Genomic DNA, 20,885 nt, shown 5'->3' with positions numbered 1-20,885 from the left:
TCAAGCTAAGGGCAGTGAAAGCCATTCAGTCATTCCCCTACCTTTCTTTCAGCGACCTTCGCTTGCACCGCTTCCCATTTTTCCTTCAGGTTGGCGAGGTCCTGCTCCGTGTTACTGTCTGGACCCTCGGGCATCATCGTTAGCAGTTGCTGACCCTTGTTCTGGAGCTCCTGATACAGCTCCTCTTTTGACTCAAAGGCAGAACACAACTCCTGTGAGGAAAAAAAAACAACAACACAGAGGAGAGTGATGGTTTTGTCAAACAGGCTGAATTACAGTTAAAGACCGATCTATTGTTACTTTTGGATTTCTGCAGTGTTCAATGGGATGAATTTGTCAGTCGCTAGTCCAAATGTAACTCGAAAATGGTTAAAGAATGAGCATGGTGAGTCATGCCGAGCATCTCAGAAGCATGTTTCTCACAAACATTTGACCAGGATAATGTTACTAATTTGATGAAAGTAATCTGTCTGTTTTCAGTTCCCTGAACTGTCACCACTGCTGCCTCTTAAGGGAGAGCTCACTGTGAAAGTGTCTCCATTACAAAGTAGGAAGACAAAGCAGGAAAACATTCCTAAATTCATTATAGTCAGATACGGATGAATCAATTTGAAACACTTGAAGAGGTCTTTTTTATCACAGACTGCAGGGCAATGAGAGTAGTGTATTTTGTAGTGTCGTTTAATTTTCACACTTCAGATAAAACACAGAAAAGACAGTCACCTCCTCCCAAGTCTGCCATCTGTATGCAGCCTCTCATATTGTTAAACACATACCAGATGGGCGTTAAGCTGCTCCCGGGCCGTGTCTGGTAAGCCTCCCACAGCCTTTGATGCCAACAGCTGACGTTCTGTGTCTTTCAGCCACTGCTGCATGTCTTCTATCTCACCATGGAAACCCTGAGCCTGCAACACAATTCAACCTGAGTCAGGACAAAAGGTGCCTCACACACTCGCTATTAGCAACCTGTGATTCAGAGAGGAGGATGTGTGAGTTTTTAATTCCTTGGATTCATTTAGCTCGGTATTTATAAGCCTGTTTCATAATGAATTAAAACCTTAAAGTGAAAACAATAGAATGATTTACTTTAGCTTTCAGGATGCAAATCGAATAATAAGAAGGGGGTAGGGAGAGAAGTCTCTCCTCCCTGCAGAGCTTTTTGACTTCGACCTAAAAACTATTTTCTCACAATTTAACAAGAAATGAGACACAGGTTAACTTTTTTTAATATACCTGAAGCAGAGAGCTTTCCAGCTGTTGCTTCCTCTGCTCCGTCTTTTCCAGGATGGCTTTCCATCGCTGGTTCAGATTCTCCAGTTTGCTCTGCAGACTAGAAGCTTCCTCTCCAGCGCTGGACTGCACCAGATCATTGCCGGCTTTGTTCACTGTCTCGACTGTTGACTTGTGAGCCAACACATCTATCTGGAGGACCTGCAGAGATAAATCAGCAGGAACGGCAAGATGTTGTGCAGATGGATATTAAGCACAAAGTGGATAATGACTAATTTACTGTAATAAACAGCACACTGACAGATACCATAAATGTTTACTTAATATGGTTTTAATGCCTGTGAAGTGTTTTACATTTTTGTATGTGATACTGGGCTATACAAATAAAATTGAACTAAACTGAACTGAAAGGACTTATTTGAAAAATAGCCCCCTAAAAAACCACAAAATAAGAGGTTTGTCATACGTTGTGCTTGGCGAGCTCTATCTCGATGGCTTTGGGGTCTCCTCCAGCATTTTTCTGTTCATTGAGCAGCTCCTCAGTGTGGCTCATCCAGGCCAGCAGCTCATCCAGTGCATGCTGGAACTGCCCCAGTGCGAGAAGGCCTCCCTCCAGTTTGTGCTGGATTAATGACAGATTAAACCATTTAATTTTGCAGGGAGAGAAAACAAACTGTTTAAGCCATTGCTGAGTCTGGTTTCTAGCCCACAAGAAGCTGTAGAGGTACTATACAATATATTTCACAGAATGATTGCAGACCTTGTTTAAACATGATATTGCCATTCCTTTTAAATTTAGATATCAGTGTCAGCGTTTCTGTTTTCTTATATAGCTTGCACTTTCGGTGTGAAGCTCCCCTTCTGCTTCTTTCTCTCGCTGACCTGCCGACTGATGATCTTCTCATCCAGGTTGTCCCAAAGCATTTTGAGTTCAGACATCGGCTCCTGGATGGCGGAGCGGTCAGCCTCCTCTGTCACCTTCTTCAGCAGGAGGCCGGCCTGGTGGTTCAGACGCTCCATCTCAATCTGTAGCTGGTACGCTTCTCCTTTGAACTCCTGGCAACCCAGCACATGCAGCGGTACACCCAATCAGTCAACAGAAAGAAGGACGCACAGACAATACCAGCTTTGTGTTTTCAGAACAAGATTTGTCTTATTGTACATCAAAGTAAATCCGGCTACTTTATGAAGCCATTTTCTTAGTGCTTTTGAACTAACACAAAGCAGACCATGAATCGAGAACTCAGCATAAACACAGCTGGTGTTTGACACAGCTGCTCTAACATCAAGGAGTCAAGTTAAAAGAATTGAAAAGTCTGAGAAGAGCTATAACAATAATAATATTTCTGTTTTTGTGAATGATGTTTTGATCTAAAAAAACAAAACAAAACAAATCTACAAGACTGTACCTTGAGTTCCACAATCTGCTGCTTGACGGTTTCCAGATCCGTGCCCACAGGTGACATTGAATCCAGCTTGCTCTCCAGAATATCCACCCAGTCAAACATACCCTGCATACAGCGTTGGAAACCATTGTTAGTGAGAGAACAAAGCTGGGTGCACAGGGTGTCAAGTTTCAAACTGAGTTTAAAGTTATGCCCTGAATCTTACAGTTGGTCTGTTTGGCTGATAAATTAGAAAATTATACACAAAGAAAATGAAAAAAAAAACCCAAACAAGCCCTGAGGTTACATGCCAATGTGCTGAAGAAGTGCAAAGAGGAGATTTAAACTTGTGTAAAAGAATCCTTCCTCACCGTGAAACTTTCTTACACACTAGTTAATGTTTGAGCCAAATATATCACGACCACGCTCTGGCTGGTGTTTCAAAATCAGTAGAGCTCTCATGAGATGTTATATCAACTGTTAGATCAACTGCATGGTAATATGTGGTTTCATCAAAAGGCCTCGGAAACTCCCTGGCTCACTGTATCTGTTAAATATCAAACATCTTGTGATGAACAAGTGCTTGTATATTGTGTAGCTTGATATTAAGTATTTAGCCCTTAAAGATGACATTCCCTCTTAATCTGACACCTCTATATATATATATTAATAAAGATGTGGTTTGATGACCCTTAGAACAGTTTCCAGGTTTTTCCAAGGATAGCTACACAGGCAGAGACAACCCTTATTAACTTGCATGCTCAGTGTTTTGTTCTATAAGCAGGCCTGATATATGAGAGAAACCCCACGTCAATAAAATAGCTTCAAGGGTTACTCCTAGGCTTCCAAAAGATCACATCAAATAAAGTTAAAAACCACGAGAACCGTGACTGGGAAGTTTTGGAAAAGGTCTGCTGTTTCAAAACTTTTTAAATATTCTAAACCCTTTAATTTTCTGATTGTGTTGCTCTTGAGGCAGTGATCAAAGCACCTGCAGGCCATCTTGAAACTGCACAGCAGCTTGCATGGCTTCTTCCAGTCTCTCTCCTCTCTCCTTCCACGTCTTATTGAGATTCTCCCACGCTGTATTCACCTGAAAAAATAACACAAATATTTTAGCATGATTATCTTGTAGGCAAAACCTGTAGAGTGAGTGCTTTTCAGTGTAGTCTATTACTTCATCCAAGCTCTTCTTTATCACAGGTTTATCGGGTTCCCCGCAGGCAGTCATGAGCTCCGCACCCTGGTTTCGAACCCCATCGAGTTCCTCCTGCAGCCCATCAATCTCCTCCTTAAATCCCTGTATGGATGCATTGTTTTTTTTAATTATTTAATAATCAAAGTGCACCACCTCTCTTAATTATCCATTTGTTAATGATCAAAAGTAATAGGTTTTTTATTTACCTCCACAAATTCCTGTTGCTGTTTGACGACTGAAGGATCGACTCCGGGCTCCTCCAGCTCCCTCAGCAGGTCGTGGCTGTCCTTAATGGTGACGATGAGGGCGGTGTGGTCACACCAGAACTTGTCTGCGAGGTCCATCACATCCAGCAGCTTCGCCTCCCGCTCTTCCACCAATGCCTGGATGTCGTTCCACAGGAAAACCATGCGGTCCAGTTTGTCTTGCACAGCTTGTACAGAGAAAAAGTCACAATTAGGAGGAATACAAAATGAGGCAAAGAAAGTTTTTCCACGTTTACAGCAACATTTACAGCAGGAAACTTGGACTTTTTCTTGATTCGTTAGTTATCCTGAAAAAGGAAATACATAAAAGCTACATGCACCTGGAGAAAAGCTTGATGTTTGATAAATAATAATAAATGTATAAAAAATGATTGAAAGCATATCTATACCGTACCTTTGGCAGACAGGTCCTTGTCTGCCCCTTCGGATCGTGCGATCATCTCTTCACCTCGTTGCTTCAGTGTCTCATAAGATGGCTGCAGCTTCTCCAAATCCACAGAGACCGTCTTATTTTCTGTAATCTGCTCCCTGATCTTGTCCACCTCCACTGAGATGGATGGAGGCTGATGGAGGCGTTCAGCGATCCGTTCCAGGGATTCGAGCATGGGATCAATTTTATCATGGAACTGGAAAAGGAGGAAAGGAAACACGTCAGTTTGCATATATAATTTATATCATGGGTTTTTATTATGGAAAGTTACCTTGAAACAAGAACACGTCTGTATAATTATTTTTTACTTTGACAAATTTGCACATATTCAAAAATGTAAAAGCTACTCAACTAACTGAATAGACAATTAACAGCCAAGGTAATGTTGATGTTTACATTTGCAAACTATGACCACCATTTGCACCAGACATCACTATGATCAACTTAATTATTCCCAATAATCATATATTATCAAATAATCAAACCTAATAAACAGCTACTGCTTACCTGAGTGGATTTGGAGATGGCTTCATCCAAAGTGGCAGCTCTCTGCTTGACATCAGCTTTCAGTTTGGTGTAAAGTTGGTCAGTAGCTGTGTATTTCTCTCTGATGGGCTCACCCTCCACTGGGCTGAGCTCAAGTAACTGAGGACCAGTTTTATTCATCTTATCAATATGGGGCTTGTGCTCTGCAATCAGTTCCCGCATTTGCTGGAGAGGATGTGACATGATCAGTTTAGTTTTTAATTATGTGATTAAATGTTTTGTGTTGAGCATCAGCGCACATTGACCACTTACCCTGAGGTCCTCTTGTTGCTGCCTGAGCGTGTCGTACTCAATGGCAGGCGGGGGTAACTGGCTGAAGGTGTTTAAAGTTTCCTGAAGCCATGGCCCCAGCTCCTCATAGGTCTCCCAGAACTGAGTGGCAAGAGACTGGGCTCGCTCAAGCTGCAGACAACGCTCTGAATTCAGCTGGCTGACGACACCATACTTCTCGAGGAGAGTCTGTGTCTTGGCCTGATTGAAGCCCAAGAAGAATCATTTTGAAATTTCTGTCCATTTTCTTACTGAAAAATGTCTGAAATTTGAAATATATTTTCTTACCTTTAAGATTTCTTTCTCCTCTGGGTTTTTGCTGGTCATGATGGCCTTTCCTGTTTTCACAATCTCATCTACAGCATCTTTGTGTCTCATGATGTCCATGGAGAAAATCTGTAAAACCAGTAGAGTGAGTTTGGCTGTATGTCAACAAAAGAAACCACTGTGTTTACTCTAATTTGTTTAAATAGAGATCTGTACGCACACACACAGACATGCACACACACACACACACACACACGGCTAACCTTCTGTGCTTGGAGCTGAGCTGTGGTTTGGTCCTGCTCCAGCCTGATCTCACCCATCGATAGCAGTTTCCCCTCAGCGTCAGTCAGCCAGGAGAGTTCATTGTCTGCGGCCTGTTCAAACTGGAAACAAGAAAAAACAAGAGATACATTTAAAAAATAGAGAGAGACAGTCGAATGAGAATAAAAGGCAGTGCGTTAAGTTATGTGGTTTACCTGTTGTGACTTGAGTATGTCAGCATTGATCTGGTCGACCTTCTGGGTCAAAGTGTCATAGGCAGCTCTGTACCTCTCATTATCCTCAGACACAAGTTTGTCCAAACTCTCACGAGTGTGCCAGGGGATCAAATCCAAGAGTGAACTGCTCAACTCATTCAGCTGGTCCAACACTGGTTTTTGGTCTTTGATCTCTTTCAACATGGCCTGGACAGAAAGCACCAGTTCATAAGTAATAAATGCATTGCTGCATTGTATGAATACAATTACAATGTTTTGGACAAAGTTGTAGAACTCCTTACCTTCTGCCTGCTTTGTGAATGAATCAGCTGCTCGCCAACTGGCTCCTGATGAGCAAAGCTGTTAATCTCAGCCTCTGCTTTCTCTAGCCATGAGCTCAGATCCGTGTGAGTATGCTGCAGCTTAGAAGACAGACTCAAAACCTGCTCCAGTGTCTTTAAAACACTGGCACTCATAGAGTTTATCTCAGCATATTTTGTTTTTATTCCATCCAGTTTGCCTTGGATAACGATCACCTCATCACCTATAGACATAAAGTAAATAATAATGTTCACTGTCATATGCTTCTTTTGTTCTAAAACAGAGATACCTTATGCTAACAACTTCCTGCTAGCTGAACTCCAGGCCAAAATTCATGAGGTTAACAGAAAAGAATAAGCCTGCATCCTACACAATGTTGTCATTTACAATCTGCATATTAAATTTATAGCAACATACATCTAGCTGAAGGTTAGCTAAGCTGATCACAAAGGCTGCAAACATAGAAGGAGTTTTTTTAAAAATTGTATTTGTCCTGTACTATGCAAATCAGAGAACAGGGGTTTTATCCATAACCTTAAGTTTACCTGCCCCTGTCCAAAAGTAACAAAGCGTGCTTATTTGCACAACCAGGGCTCTCTTTTTGCTACAAAATATATACTTATATGGAGATTTATATTAAATAGATGGTGGCTAGCAGCTACTGTGTTTTAAGCATTTCTATTATGCTAAGCTAAGCTAACTGGCTGTTGGCAATAAACAAATATAAATCCCATTGGACAGACAGGTGTTATCTCACCATCATTGAAAAATTAGAAATCTATTTCTCTGCAGAAGTTCATAGATGTGAAAACAACGTAATTCATGCAAAACGTCACTGCTCAATAAAAAGGGCAATAAACCTTATGATGAGTAGTACAGAGACAGAACTGTTTGCTACACTGATAAATGAAGACGTGCCTGTTGTTTGCTTCAGTAGCTCTACCCCATTGGAGATGGCTTGGTCAACATTCTTCTTCCTTAAGCCAATATCATTTTGCAGTGCCTGAAAAGAAAAAAAAAACAGACTTCAGAGAGTCACTGAGAGTAACAAGAAATGTTCCTATGGTGACACACAAAAGAGCAAAATAAACTGAAACATGATTGATGCAACTTAAATGAAAGGGCTACAAAATGTGTGGCCTGAGGAGGAGTGTATACCCGTTGGTCTGCCAGCTGCTTTTCAAGAACCTCTAGTCTGTAGTCTTCCACCGACACTTCACTCAGCCTTGTGTGTATCTCGTTGAGCCAGTTCATGAGAGCCACTTCATCCTCTCCAAACAGCTGGGCATTTGCCAAAGCTTGCTGAAGCATTTCAGCTTTCCTCCTGCATCGCTCCTGGAGCTCTATGTAACTGGCCTGAGCGGTGTCCAGTTTAGACTGAACAAACTCCTTATCGTCCACTGAGCTCACAGTTTTGAGCATTTGGCCAAGATTGACAGCCTGAAACAGGTCTTTACTGTGATTCATAATCTCCTCCTCTAATGCCTGGCGGCAGGGGATGGGAAATGGACCAAGAAAACATGACAAACAAAAAACAAACACGTGATAAAAAATATTCAACTGAAATTTAGAAAGATGAATGGGAAATAATGAGAAGCGCAAACTTACAAGTAACAAGCAAAATGAATAAAACTGAAGTGAACTTAACTGATAGTTTAAAAAAAGCATGAAAACAAATGGAAATGATGAAAAATGATGGATATTACCTTGTGCTGAGATATCTGATCTTCCAGCTTAGAAGTCTCAGTGCCTATTGGCTCAGAGTTGGCGAGGTGTTTCTCTGTGGCTGACAGCCACTCGCTCAGCGGCTCCAGAGTCTCATGGAACTGCTGAGTCACCACTAAGATGCTCTCTAGTTGTTTGTGCCTGGAGATTGAAATCATACCAACCAACAGACTTACTCCTACTGGTCATTAGAAAGAATGCACCTTCGCTTTTAAATATTGAGGATCCACCCATCTTTTATATGCAGTCTATGGTTTTACATTGCAGTGTTTATACTAACCTGTTTTCAGCCTTCTTGAGAAGCGTGTCCCACCTCTGTCCCAGGCATTCAATCTCTTTTGCCACTTTCTCCTTATCCACAGACTCTGCCAGTTCAGCAACCTTCCCTCCCTCCTTTTTTATCAGCTCCACTGTCGGCTTTCGGTCGTCCAGCAGTCTCTGTAAGAGCTGTCAAAGGCAAACAAAGAAAGAGAGTCATTGGGTGCCTTTTCATTGCTTTATTTTGAAGAAAAAAAAAAAAAACCCAGTAAATTTACCCAACAAAAAAGAAGTGCTCTTTAAACACAAAGCTTTGTGTACCACACTTGTTTTTAACAATTAATTAATTAATTAATTTATTAACCTTTATTTAACCAGGAAGATCCCATTGAGATTAAAAACCTCTTTTTCAAGGGAGACCTGGCCAAGATAGGCAGCAGCAGATGTCTCACAGTTACAGAAATTACTCAAACACAGGCAGCAACAACACACATGCAACAATAAGTGAAAGAATACAAATAAAATAAAAATAAAATTCAATAAAATTCAAATAAAATAAAAAGTCAGTTAAAATTTTATTTAATGCCAATTAAATAAAATTAATGGCGGGGCCAATGTTAAGCAAACATGAAGTATTGAAGTGCTAACATTAAAACAGACTTCAATGTGTTTTCTCTTTGTGTGAATCTGTGATTGCACCACTGGCTTACCTTCTGCTCTTGTATCTGTGCCTTCACCACTTTGAACTCGGCAGACGGAGGTTTTTGATTGGCCACGAGCTCCTCCGTGTCAGTCAACCAGCTGAGTAGGGACTCCAGAGCATCCTGGAACTGGCCACAGTGCAAGAGGGCTTCGTGCAGCTGGGCTGAACGCTCAGCAATCTGCAGACCAAATGGTAAATATAGATGTCACCTGTTTTAAGGGCCAAGGTCAAGTCTTCATATTTTCACAATGGAAAAAAAAAAACACAAACACGTGTAACCTTTTTGTTGAGGGTATTCCACTTAGAGTTGACACCTTCCAGGTCGTCCTCGAGTTTCTTAGTGCTAGTGCCTTTAGCAGCATTCTGGATCAGACCCTGCCCGAGGGAATTGATGTCTTGAAGCTGGTTCTGCAGTGGATCAATGTCCTCTTTCTGAAAAGCCTAAATAGACATGGAACAAATCATAATGAATATTTTAGAATTGCTCAAAATACAATGTCATTGATCTTCAGGACATTATTTCCTGTGGCCTTGAAAAATCACATTCATACAAATCCAATTAAACTTGCATTATGTGTATGGAAAGAACAGATATTTCCATGAATTCATTCAACAAATCTGGAATTTGAGAAGGTGAATTACAATAATGTCCTGTTTTATAAGTTAGTTCAAAAACAGCTAAAAAAAAAAAGACACACATAAAAATTCATAAATTCAGTGCATAATCCCAGGAAGTTATTTCATTATTCATGTCCAGAGACTACAATCGCCACATCAACACTTTTGGTTAACTTTTAAAAATCCAGCTAACACATTCAACTGTTTAACCAGTTAAGGAGTCATCAGCTTGGTTAATGGTTAAATCCCAGCTGTACACAATCACGCAGACAGACTTCCAGTCTGGCTGCTGAGAAAAACCTCATTCACCCATCGTGTAATCAGATATGTAAGACAAACACCAATCCATCATCCATGAAAAACGTATCTAAAGAGATGCATAATAGTGGTCAAAAGTTCAGAAATGGAGGGAGAAACTATTTTGGGCCACCTGTGGGGTCAATAAGCCCATAGGGTCCATTTCGGGGCACGCAGCAATGGCATTCAGTAAAGCCTCGATCTCTTGCTCCCCTGCGTGCTGGAATGTCTGTATACTTTTAGGCAGACAGGCTTCCAGTGACTGCAGAAACTCCTCCAGCTCCTCCATGCTGTATTTGGATGCCCCTTGTTGTACAGTACCGGGTTGTGTTTGCTGGCAGCTCTCCGTGGGTAGAGTTACAGAGTTTCCGTAAGTCTCAGGCTGTGTCACTACCACACTAACCAACTCACAGTCATCCTGAGATGACACATCCTCTAACAGTTCAGCAGTGGATAGCTCATCATAGTCTGTTAAAGTCCTGGAACGCCATCCAGGGGTGTCATTTTGAGCTCTGGAGGCTGACCCTGAAGATGACTTCCCTGTGGAAGATTTATAATCTCCATTGCTTAGGTTATCCCTTTCATTAACCTTGCTCCCACAGGATTCTGTCTCCTGAACCAAGCTGCTACTGTGGTAAAGAGATTGGTTGTCCCTCACAGGCGAGAAAGGAAAGTCCTCCTGCCCTGAGCTGAGCGATCGCCCTGTTTTCAGGTCCCCAGACACATGCATTGCCTCGGAAGATGAGAAGCTTCTTGTACCGGGGCCTGTTCTTATGTGGGATCTACGACCATGTCGCTCCCTCTCCACAGTAGGGCTGTACAAACCCGAGTCCTCTTCAGATGTCAGTGAGCTGGTCCTACTCTGTCCTCTTTTGCCATTGATCAGGCCAGGCCTCTCCGCACTACCAGAACTCACTGTTCCACTGCGGCTTGCGTATTCGCCCAAATTAGTGGGGGCAAAAGTCCGCCATGACCGCCGATGATGACCGCCATGGTCCTTTTTCTCTCCTCCCTGCAGACGTGACTTCGACATTACTGTGTCATTCACCCTAATAATGTCCCCATTCAGCTTAAGTCCATCAAAGATGGCACGCTCATCTAGCGTGACAGGTTTTCTGGTTTGGATCTCAAATGAGCTAGAAGGAGTGAGAGCTCCATTTCCACACAGGCTGCTGAGGTCTAACGTGCGATGGGTGTAAGGGAGGTTGCCTGTGAAGTGACGGGAAGAAAGACTACCTTTAGAGCCCGAGTCTATTTGCTCATTGAGCCGGACGGTGTCATAAATGGATCTCTGGGGCACATAGCAGTCATCAATGTTCATATCCTCCTCCTCCCCCTTCCCAACACAGGAAGGGTTTTGTCTGAGGCAATCTGGTCTGCTCAGAGGCTTGCCCATACTAAAACAATTGTCACAGCTTACAACAACAAAAAAATATAAAGGAGGTATTGAAATCCTTTGAGGTATAAATTTAGTGTATGCTGAGTAGTTTAAAAAGAAGCCAACATGTGGTCAAAGTAACCGTGTGCAAAATAACACTGTTTGTCCTCTCTTAAATGAGAAGCTAACAACTGAACATAAAACATTTCAACTATTTTTTAAATAAAATATTCTCTCAAATTACAAATTCAGCCACAATTAAGATGATCAAACTTCAAAACAAAAGGCTTTGGATATACAAAAATATTCAAACAATATCTCCCAAAAATGCTCGGACTGTAAAACAACTTTATATTCCATAAAAGGAATGAAAGTTCAGTCTTTCAATAAAGTCACCTATTCCAAAAATATATTCCTCTGGGCTCTTCTCCAAGTATTGCCAAATACATAATTACTATTCCTCTGGTAGAAAGTGCTTCCTTTTTCCTGAAATCCTTACAACATCCACGTAAACTTCAGGAAAATCCTCAGTGCAAAGTGAAAATATCCAGAAACAAATCCAGCAGGCTCCACTAAAAACTGCAGGCAGTTCTGAGGAGAGCTAGTACTCCTGGATAAACAAAAAAGCCTGCCCTTCCTCTCCCATCGCTCCCCTCGCACTGACAGACACTCTGCTGGCAGAGGGTTTCATGCCCCGCCCCCGCTCATTATTCAGACAACATCTGCCACAACTCCTTTTGTGCTCTGAGCCGCTCCGGCCCATGTTGATTGGTGGGCATATGACCCTTTTCCCCCCCTGTTTAATTCCCCCTTATGTCCGCACGGCCCATATGACTTCACTTCTAACCCATGTTTGCATCATGACACATACTCTCACTTTTCCCTTTTTTTCCTTCAGTGACTGAGGAAATGAGAAGGGGAAGCAGTACGCACCAGCTCTCACTGTGATGACATCACACTACGCTGAAACACACACAATTTTTTTTCCCGTCTTTTCTCGCTTTGCCCTCTGCTTTCTTCTCGTGGACGGTTGCTGTGGACCCCACAGATATTCTTAATTACAGTGGAATGCTGAGGGAGGCACAGGTCCCAGGTAATTTAACACCGACGGCTCTGCCAAGTGCATGACGCGACTTTTTAATGTCCACTGACCGGGGGTAGGAGAAGAATGCAGGATAGAGAGGAGATAATGAAAAGAGTTTGTATCTGTTTCCTGCATTGTCAGCACCGCAGCAGCTCTGTGTGAATTTCAACAACCCAAACCACGGTTTCCAGTTCTGCACGCTTGAGCAGAGACGGAAAGAGGAAGACGTTAGGGATAAAAAAGCAAAATTTTAAAGCGAGCGTGTGTGAAGCTGGGACAAGTCTGAAAATTTGAATATATGAATACCAATTATTTTTCCTTTTCAGCTGCTACAGGTCTCTTTGTCACTCTTTGTAAGTTACATGTAGCTTTACAACCTGGCAAACTTTTCATAAATTGTGAACACTACATTTTATTTAAGTTCTAAAGACCAAAAGTAGAGGGCACTAAAGGTTGAAGAGGTGGTTTGTTTGTTTTTTAAATTGAGTAAAGCTCTTTTATTATCACCAAAGATGAGCAAACATTATTTAGAGTGCATGTAGTGTGTGTTCGAGGGCGTGTGTGCACTTCTTACAAGGATTACCAAATCTCAGTGATGCTTTGCTTTGCTTTCGTCTCTATCGAGTTATTACTTTTGGCCTGTAAATGGTAAATGGCCTGTATTTGTATAGCGCTTTTTCTAGTCCCCAAGGACCCCAAAGCGCTTTACACAACCAGTCATCCACCCATTCACACACACATTCACACACTGGTGATGGCAAGCTACATTGTAGCCACAGCCACCCTGGGGTGCACTGACAGAGGCGAGGCTGCCGGGCACTGGCGTCACCGGGCCTTCTGACCACCACCAGTAGGCAACGGGTGAAGTGTCTCGCCCAAGGACACAACGACCGAGACTGTCAAAGCCGGGGCTCGAACCGGCAACCTTCCGATTACAAGGCGAACTCCCAACTCTTGGTTGAGATGGCCTGAAACAACATTTCACTCAAACTCACTGCTTTCACACTAGATGGGTCTTTTTTTTTTTTTAAATCCTATTGCATCTAAACTTTATGTCTGCTCTCTCCAACACTAGAAACCTTTAATGAGTAAAAACTCAACATAACAACTCCATTACACCGCTCGGCTGGCCCACAGGGGTTTCATGTTTCACATTAATAATAATTTCTCATGACTTTGTGAATAATGAATAATGTGGCTCCAGTGACACTTTTTACAACTATCATCACCTTCAATGAGCTGGAGTAGCTACAGTGTGATTCAGAAGGTAGACATTTGTCTTGACTTGCAAGAGACACTGATGTAATGTCTCAACAGTGAGAAAAAGTTGCCACACCAGCCCCCCACCCGTACAGTTGAGTCACTAAAACATGACCTTGGGTGCACATAAAGACACACAGGGCTTCCAAGCTCCTACACAACTCACGGGAAAACAACAGCAAACACATGAAGTCGAAGACGTCTCATTCGAAACTTGACCTAAAATGGTAACAGCACATGAAAGAAAGGAATCCAAGCGCTGTCTTTCTCTGTTTATTTCTTGCTCACTAGCTGCCAATAAAGTCCACTTAACCAACAGCAAAAAATAGCCTGATTCACTGGATATAAAAAGAAGATGACACAATTATCCAGACTGCTGCTAAATAAAGAAACAACTTCAGGTCCAACACTGATTTGCTGTCCTGGACCGTTCCCCCCCTGATATTGTTACAAATGAGTGTAAAGAGGATTTTCCGCTGACAGCTGAGGCCGTGTATGCCCTCTAAACGCAGAGTGGCAATAAGACAAAGACTTGGGGGGTGAATCACCGTGACAATGCTGCTTAGCAACAACTTGAATCAATCACTTTGTTAATAGCTACCCTGCAAGCTCTTTAAACTAAACTCCACACTAGAAGCAGGCACCTCCGACCTTGCTACCCCAATGATATTTTAATACAAGCATCCCTTGTGGGGGTTGGATGCTCCCCTGTTCGAGTGCAGCTCCCCATTAATTGAGAAAAAACAATCCCTTGACCTACATACAGGACAGATCTGTGTGGTTTGCCTATACACAGCTGTTTACATTGTTTGGGGGATTTTGGTAAATACTAATACTATAAATAAAGAAGGCCTTCATCATTGCACCTCTACAGCAAATATAGGTTAATCTGCTTTTGAATCCACAGGAATTTAGGAGCTTTTAGAATATTTTGCATCCGTCTGTGAACCTTAGTACTGGCTAACCCATGTTTGATCCCTAAGTGATATCAGCAAAGGCACCCATAATTTTGTTAACAATGTGTGAGAGTTCGATTAACTTGAAAACAAACCATTATGTCTGTAAAACTTTCCAATATGCTTAAAGGCCCTACAATAACGCTCCAATACGCTTAAGTCTATCAATTTTACACACTGAATCCAAAAATTACAGGCAAAAGTTGAAATCAAGAATTTATAGACTTTGGGATTAAAGTGTTCATTGGCATAGGCTGTAATTACATAGCAGATAGTTAAAATAATCAACCTATTGATTGATTTAAAAATGCTTCACCAATTGTAATGGACACTTAACTGAGCACAAATACTATATTATTCAGGGGATTTAAAAAATGACAGCAATGTCTTTACCAACAGGGGTCAAAATAACAGACATCGACTTTGAGCTCAGAGCTGCAGATGATCAGGTTGCAATGGTTTGGATCAACCATATCTGTGTTAAGAGAGGAAGATGCAGGCTCAGCGTCATCATAAAATCAAGCAACACCCTGCTGGCAGCCACCTGGCTATGACGGCCCTTCCCTTTTGCCCCATCACTGCATATGGAGCCCTAGCTCTTTTGTTGACACCAGATGCCCTAAATGAACCAGGAGTCCCCAGAGGATTGTGTGCTCAGTGTGCTGGTATAATTTCTCCTGTGCGAGGTTCTGTGGGTAGACAGCATGTATATGTAGGTTTTAAAAGTTGTTCTTTTTTTTCTTTAAACTAACGGAATCCAGATTTAGGCTTAAAATTAAAGCAGGATTCCAATTAAATCTATGTAGATCACAACTACAGTTCCCTCAAAGTGCTCTATACTGTAAGGTAAAGACCTAAGAATAACTAAGAAAACCACAATGAGACAATCCTCTGTGAGCAAGCACAGTGGAAACAAAAAACTCCCCTTTACAGGAAAAACCCTCCAGCAAAAAAATAGATCATTCTTAACTCATTTTTTTGTAAAGCACTTAATCCACTATTGTAAAATGAAAATTTTTACTTTAATGCTTAAAATGTAATTTTAGCAGGAATATCAGATATATTATATATATTGTTATAGATATTGTTGAATTTATTATATTATATTCAGTGTTGCTAGAAATTAGTTTGAAAATATTAAGCTTTAACTTTATTTTGGAGGGCTTACATCCGAAACAAAATCGTTAGAGTAGAAACTGACAAAAACACAGCACACATGATAAGATATCAAATGTCTACTGCTTTTCCAAAAGTAAAAAGTGAATGCAAGGCACAAAAATTGAGATTTTTTTATGATCATAGGAAATTACTGACTTTTGAAATAAGCTAGATGTATGAGGAGGTATAAAGTTCCTTACAACAATGATCATCAGCTTTACTACTGTAGCAACACTGATTCCCGGAAATCACAAACCAAAAAGGTGCAGATATACTGTGGTTTAATGTGTTAAAAATGCCATATTATCAGGCAAAAAAACTGAAAATAAAGCCTCAGATCAGGACAAACATACCTTAAAAGCCTCAAGCTGCTGGTTGATCACTTCTGTCTCCATGCTGACTGGCTCCTGGGACGCCTCCTTGTCCACAGCTCTGCAGAGTTTATCTTCCATTTGATTGAGTTTACCATACAGCTCCTCTAGCTTTGTAAGAGTACTCTGCACCTGGACCTCTCTTCCTTTGGCTCTGTCTAACAGTTTGCCACACTGCTTACTCAGAGCATGCAGATCTCTCTTCAGGCCCAGAAGGTCAGGTGAGGGTTCAGACTCTAACATCTTCTTACAGCTGTCTCCAGCATTGGCTGTGTTAGCCATGAGCTCTCGCAGCTTAGTCACAAAACTCTGAATGCTGTCCTGCTGTTCTTTAAGAGTGTCCAAATTGAGATCCACTGGGGACATGCTGTCTAGCTCATCATCCAGCTCTGTGAACTGTGCAAACATCTCGCGGATGTTGTTTTGAAACTGTCCGATACCCTGCAGTTTACCCTCCAATGCTTGACATGTCTCCTCCAGTTTCTTATTAAGGTTGCTGTAGTCCTTTTCTATGCTGTCTGCCTGTAGTAAGAGGTCTGTCACTCCTTCAGCATCTGGGACATCCACCACAAGGTCCTTGGCCAAGGCCTTCATGTGCTCTACTTGATTCTGCACAGCCTCTAAACTCTTGTGTTGGGCTTTCATGTTGGTTAGGCTCTTGTTGCTGTGTGCCTGAACTCCCTGTGTTTCATAGGCATCCACTTGCTTCTTAGCTCCCTCAAGCTGAGTCTTTGCCTCTTTGCACGCATCATTAAATTCCTTTACTGTGTGCGAGATCTTCTCTGAAGATTCCCTTTTGCTCTGCAGACTTTCCACTATATTGTCTACTCTTTTGCCAGTGCTAGCCTTCTCTTCTTTTATAGCGTCAGTGTCTGTGTTGGCCACTTCAAGAAGGCTATCTGCAGCTGCGTTGAGCTGCTCCACCAACCCTCTGTGCTTATCAACATCCTTCTGGAGAGCTTTCAACTGAGAAATGGAAGTCTCCACAGCAGCAGGATCAACGGTGAGCTTGACTCGGCCCTCGCTAGCCTCACACTCCTGAATCCAAGAGTTAAGCTTCTCCGCATGCTCCTGATACTTCAGTGATCTCATCAGAGCAGTTTGGAGTTTGTCAGCCTGCTCTGCGGAGCTCTTCTTCACTTCTTCCCAGTTGGATGAGAGGGTAGTAAGCTGACCTTGTAGTGCTAACTTCTCTGCACCATCAATGTTGTGCAGAAGCATCTCTCCCTCTCCAATGATTGTATTAAAAGCTTTCTCATGTTCACCGAGAGCCTTCTGGAGTTTACTGTGCTCCTCCACAGTTTGTTGCAGAACCTCCACTTTGGCAGAGATGGGTTTGGGCTTCGATTGGTCCTGGAGCTTCTCACCCAGCCATGACTGTAAATCTCTGGAAGTCTGATGAAACTGCTGAGAACTGGCAAAGGTGGAGTTTAACTGTTCAATTCTTTTTGCTGGAACAGAGAAATATGGAAAACATATTCAGTAAGTTGATCAACACCAGCGATAAAGTGAGTTTTATACAATATAACCAAACAGATTTTAATTTTCAGGACACTAACCTGCTTTCTCTTCCAACTGCTTAAAAGGCTTGCAAACACTCTCCAGCTGCCTTGCGAGGTCTGCTTTGAGGTAGTCCTCAGTCACCATCGCTGTGAGCTCTTCATTGATGGCCTCAGCCTCCTTCAGCTTCTTCTTCTCCTCTCGCAGCTGAGCCGAGATGTTCTGGGCATCCTCCAACTGCTTCTTCACAGCATCAGGTTGCGTGCTGAGGCCCTGATGGTTTGTGAGCTGACTCTCCAGGTGAGTGGCAGTGTTACTGAGGCTCCTCAGTAACTCCTGAAACTTTCCGGTTTTCACCACTGCCTGATCAATAAGGCTGTCTCGCTGGTCCAGCTGTCCTGTGAGGCCTGCCCACTTCTGAGTGACTGCAGCAAGCTGCTCGTTCACCAGCTTCCCACTCGAAGGGTCCTGATCACCTGATGAGCTTAGGATGGCGGAGGCAGCTTCCTCGAGTTGTTCATATTGAGGTTTGCGGCTCTTAAACTCATTCTGGAGGATCTGGGGGATAGAGAAAGAATATCAAATGACGATGAGCACACCTTAAGAAATCCTCAGGAAATGCTCAGTGAAAATGAGTCAAAGGCGCCATTCTAACCTGGACTTGTTGCTTCTGCATTTTAAGCATGTTCGGGTCTATGGAGAGGGGTCCAAGGACACTCATCATCAGCTCCTTCTCTGAAAGCCACTGACCAAGCTGCTGCTCTGTTGTTTGGAAGATGTCCAGATTCTTGTTGGACTGCTCCAGGTGCTGCTTCCTCTCCTCAACAGAGCCACTGATGTCTGCCCAGGCAGCATCTGAACAGGAGGACAGAACAATCACACCAATGTCCATTAGTCAGCACAACAGCACCTTTATGTCCTCTGTCCCACTGTTCTCCTAGCAAGCCTCCCACCTATTCACAACCTGGCACAACACATGTGTTAATTTAACCAGTGTACCGGGGGAAGGGACTGAGGTAGGCTCACATTTTGATAAATGAATTTATTAAATGCAACATTAGAAGTCAACATAGACACATAGACATAAACAACACGAGGCCATTTGAAGCCAACACCACGGACCACACCTATTTCTGCCAGCATCTGCTTCCATTTTGCTGCCTCGGGTGAGTTTGGATGAGTCTTAATCAAGTCGAGAAGCTTCTCTCTGAGCTTGTGAAGCGCCTCTTGTTTTTGCTTCATGTTGTCTTCAAATGCCTGAAAGAGCAAAACAAATCATAAATACCTAATGATTTCTTTTAAGATTGTCCAATGGCTATCGTATTCACAGTGAGAACCACATGCAGTTTTGTTATATAATTAAATGTAACACTCCACGTGGAGAGCAGCAACACTTTTTGTACCTTCTGCTGTTCAAGCTGTGTTTTCACCGAGTCTTTCTCTGTGGCTGCACTGTTCCAGGACTGTGCGGTCTTTTTCATGTCCTTCAGCCACAGCATCATGTCATCTGTCTCCTTCTGGGCCTCTTTCACCTTCTGCAACAAACTACTCAGCTGTGCTGAGCGATTCTTCAGCGTTTCTCCGAGGTCCGTGTACCCCACATTGATGGAAGACATGTTCTGCTGAATAACCATCAGCTCTGAGGATATGAAAAATAATCTCACTGTTATAATTTTATTTTTTCCAGACATTTATAGTCAGCATGAGATATTAATAATAGTAATACATTAGCAACATGCTATATGGTATAGGACAGTGTATTCAGAATATGAGGACATTTCTTATTGTCTTTTTTCTTTAACTAATAGTTGTAATCTGAAGATACTTAGAGGTTATTTACGCAGCATGGACCACATACACTCTGATGACAAAGCAGCACCCACATACACACTTCATTACCTTTGTTGGTTAGGTAGGTATGGCTTGCTGGACCATCACCATTAGTAAGAGCTGATGCAAAGACATGAAACAAAGCTTATGTTAGGAACAAGCAGATGGACCAGAACTCATGGCACCAGATCCTTCAATGATCTTTAACAGTTAGTAATTAAACAACACTCAGAAGACAACCCAAACACTACCCATCTGATTCAGTTTTATGACTCATATACACGAGTCTATGTGTGCTGATGTTTACCCGACTTGTTGGGAGTCTTTGTCTTGGTAGGTGATGTGAGGAAAGTAATCAAGTTGCACAGCGTCGATCCTTTAGTGTTCAGGTCTTGGACAATGGGGCCTTTGGATGTCCATTCATCTAGTAATCCCTGATAAAACATTCATTATATGTCATTTAGAAGATAGATAGATAGATGGGTAGATGGACAGACAGACAGATCTTTTTATCTTTTCTGTGAAGAAAACAGTCTCTCTGCTGGACAGCGCACTGTTTCACTCTTAGATATGTCCTGTATAGATACCAACTATTTAGCTGTCATTAGCAGGCAGAGTAAGCACATTTGGGTAGTTTGGACTTTAAGGAGACTCGGACTATAATCTACTAAAACGTAGTGACTACCTATTGCAAAACCCATGAATTCCAAACTGCTGTGTCAGTGTGTAAACAGCAGTGACTTCTGTTCCAGCACCTTAACTGCAGTAAGATAAAACACATATAAAAATAACACTCTCTCTAAAATATACTTTGTATTTATCTCATGACTCACGGTGACTATCTGCAGGTCGCTCTCCAGAGTTTTCTCACTGCTGCTTGGCTGATCTGCAGGTACTTTGTCATTAGCCTCCTCCAGCCACTTAGTGAGAGCGCTAGCTGCAGATCTGAACTCTCCCAGCTGGTCCTGACAAGATGACAGTTCCTCTTCCCTGCAAGTAGGCATGAGGAATCAGTCAGAGTTTGCATCCATTTGAATATTACAAACAATGCACAAATGTTAAAGTTAATAAAAAGAACTCAAAATTAAGAGTTAAAAATAGCAAAACCCTGTTCTTCCAGACTTACTTTTCTTTGATGGTGTCTTTAAAGGTGCTGAAAACATTTGAGAGATTGTCCAGCTTGCTCTGAATTTGGGCTTTGTTTCCATCAGGGCTTATTTCAGACAGTTCCTTGGACAAAGTCTGCAGCTTCTCCAAATCACCAGCATATTCAGCCATATCAGCTTTGGTGTTCTGCAGAAAAATATCATCTGTCAGCTAATCTGTGCATGATGAAATTAGATTAGTGAGAAAATAGT

General features: G+C 42.2%; 1 protein-coding gene across 23 annotated transcripts in view; it reads right to left on the bottom strand.

Moving 5' to 3' along the window:
• The window catches only part of dst (dystonin), a 103,202-nt gene that overhangs the window by 14,489 nt on the left and 67,828 nt on the right, over nucleotides 1–20,885 (bottom strand). For 20 of the 23 annotated variants that reach the window (XM_026189077.1, XM_026189082.1, XM_026189078.1 and 17 more), the window contains 31 exons: nucleotides 20,654–20,820; nucleotides 20,361–20,517; nucleotides 19,835–19,961; nucleotides 19,597–19,647; nucleotides 19,101–19,336; nucleotides 18,825–18,954; nucleotides 18,353–18,552; nucleotides 17,757–18,255; nucleotides 16,180–17,648; nucleotides 9,355–9,516; nucleotides 9,083–9,253; nucleotides 8,395–8,561; nucleotides 8,096–8,255; nucleotides 7,548–7,874; nucleotides 7,308–7,392; nucleotides 6,371–6,612; nucleotides 6,069–6,275; nucleotides 5,856–5,975; nucleotides 5,614–5,721; nucleotides 5,308–5,526; nucleotides 5,017–5,220; nucleotides 4,474–4,705; nucleotides 4,020–4,246; nucleotides 3,793–3,915; nucleotides 3,607–3,708; nucleotides 2,640–2,741; nucleotides 2,113–2,286; nucleotides 1,697–1,852; nucleotides 1,234–1,431; nucleotides 777–905; nucleotides 42–212 (listed from right to left, as the gene is read on the bottom strand). In XM_026189077.1, the coding sequence (XP_026044862.1) occupies nucleotides 42–212; nucleotides 777–905; nucleotides 1,234–1,431; nucleotides 1,697–1,852; nucleotides 2,113–2,286; nucleotides 2,640–2,741; nucleotides 3,607–3,708; nucleotides 3,793–3,915; nucleotides 4,020–4,246; nucleotides 4,474–4,705; nucleotides 5,017–5,220; nucleotides 5,308–5,526; nucleotides 5,614–5,721; nucleotides 5,856–5,975; nucleotides 6,069–6,275; nucleotides 6,371–6,612; nucleotides 7,308–7,392; nucleotides 7,548–7,874; nucleotides 8,096–8,255; nucleotides 8,395–8,561; nucleotides 9,083–9,253; nucleotides 9,355–9,516; nucleotides 16,180–17,648; nucleotides 17,757–18,255; nucleotides 18,353–18,552; nucleotides 18,825–18,954; nucleotides 19,101–19,336; nucleotides 19,597–19,647; nucleotides 19,835–19,961; nucleotides 20,361–20,517; nucleotides 20,654–20,820 (6,822 nt within the window). The remainder of the gene's footprint in view (nucleotides 1–41; nucleotides 213–776; nucleotides 906–1,233; nucleotides 1,432–1,696; nucleotides 1,853–2,112; nucleotides 2,287–2,639; nucleotides 2,742–3,606; nucleotides 3,709–3,792; nucleotides 3,916–4,019; nucleotides 4,247–4,473; nucleotides 4,706–5,016; nucleotides 5,221–5,307; nucleotides 5,527–5,613; nucleotides 5,722–5,855; nucleotides 5,976–6,068; nucleotides 6,276–6,370; nucleotides 6,613–7,307; nucleotides 7,393–7,547; nucleotides 7,875–8,095; nucleotides 8,256–8,394; nucleotides 8,562–9,082; nucleotides 9,254–9,354; nucleotides 9,517–16,179; nucleotides 17,649–17,756; nucleotides 18,256–18,352; nucleotides 18,553–18,824; nucleotides 18,955–19,100; nucleotides 19,337–19,596; nucleotides 19,648–19,834; nucleotides 19,962–20,360; nucleotides 20,518–20,653; nucleotides 20,821–20,885) is intronic. The other 3 variants (XM_026189090.1, XM_026189095.1, XM_026189079.1) reach the window with 2 other exon arrangements.

The sequence above is a fragment of the Astatotilapia calliptera genome, chromosome 13 (genome assembly GCF_900246225.1).
Source record: "Astatotilapia calliptera chromosome 13, fAstCal1.2, whole genome shotgun sequence".
Lineage (NCBI taxonomy): Eukaryota > Metazoa > Chordata > Actinopteri > Cichliformes > Cichlidae > Astatotilapia > Astatotilapia calliptera.
The sequence above is the reverse complement of the archived record's forward strand: the minus strand, read 5'-3'. Positions and strand labels throughout refer to the sequence as shown.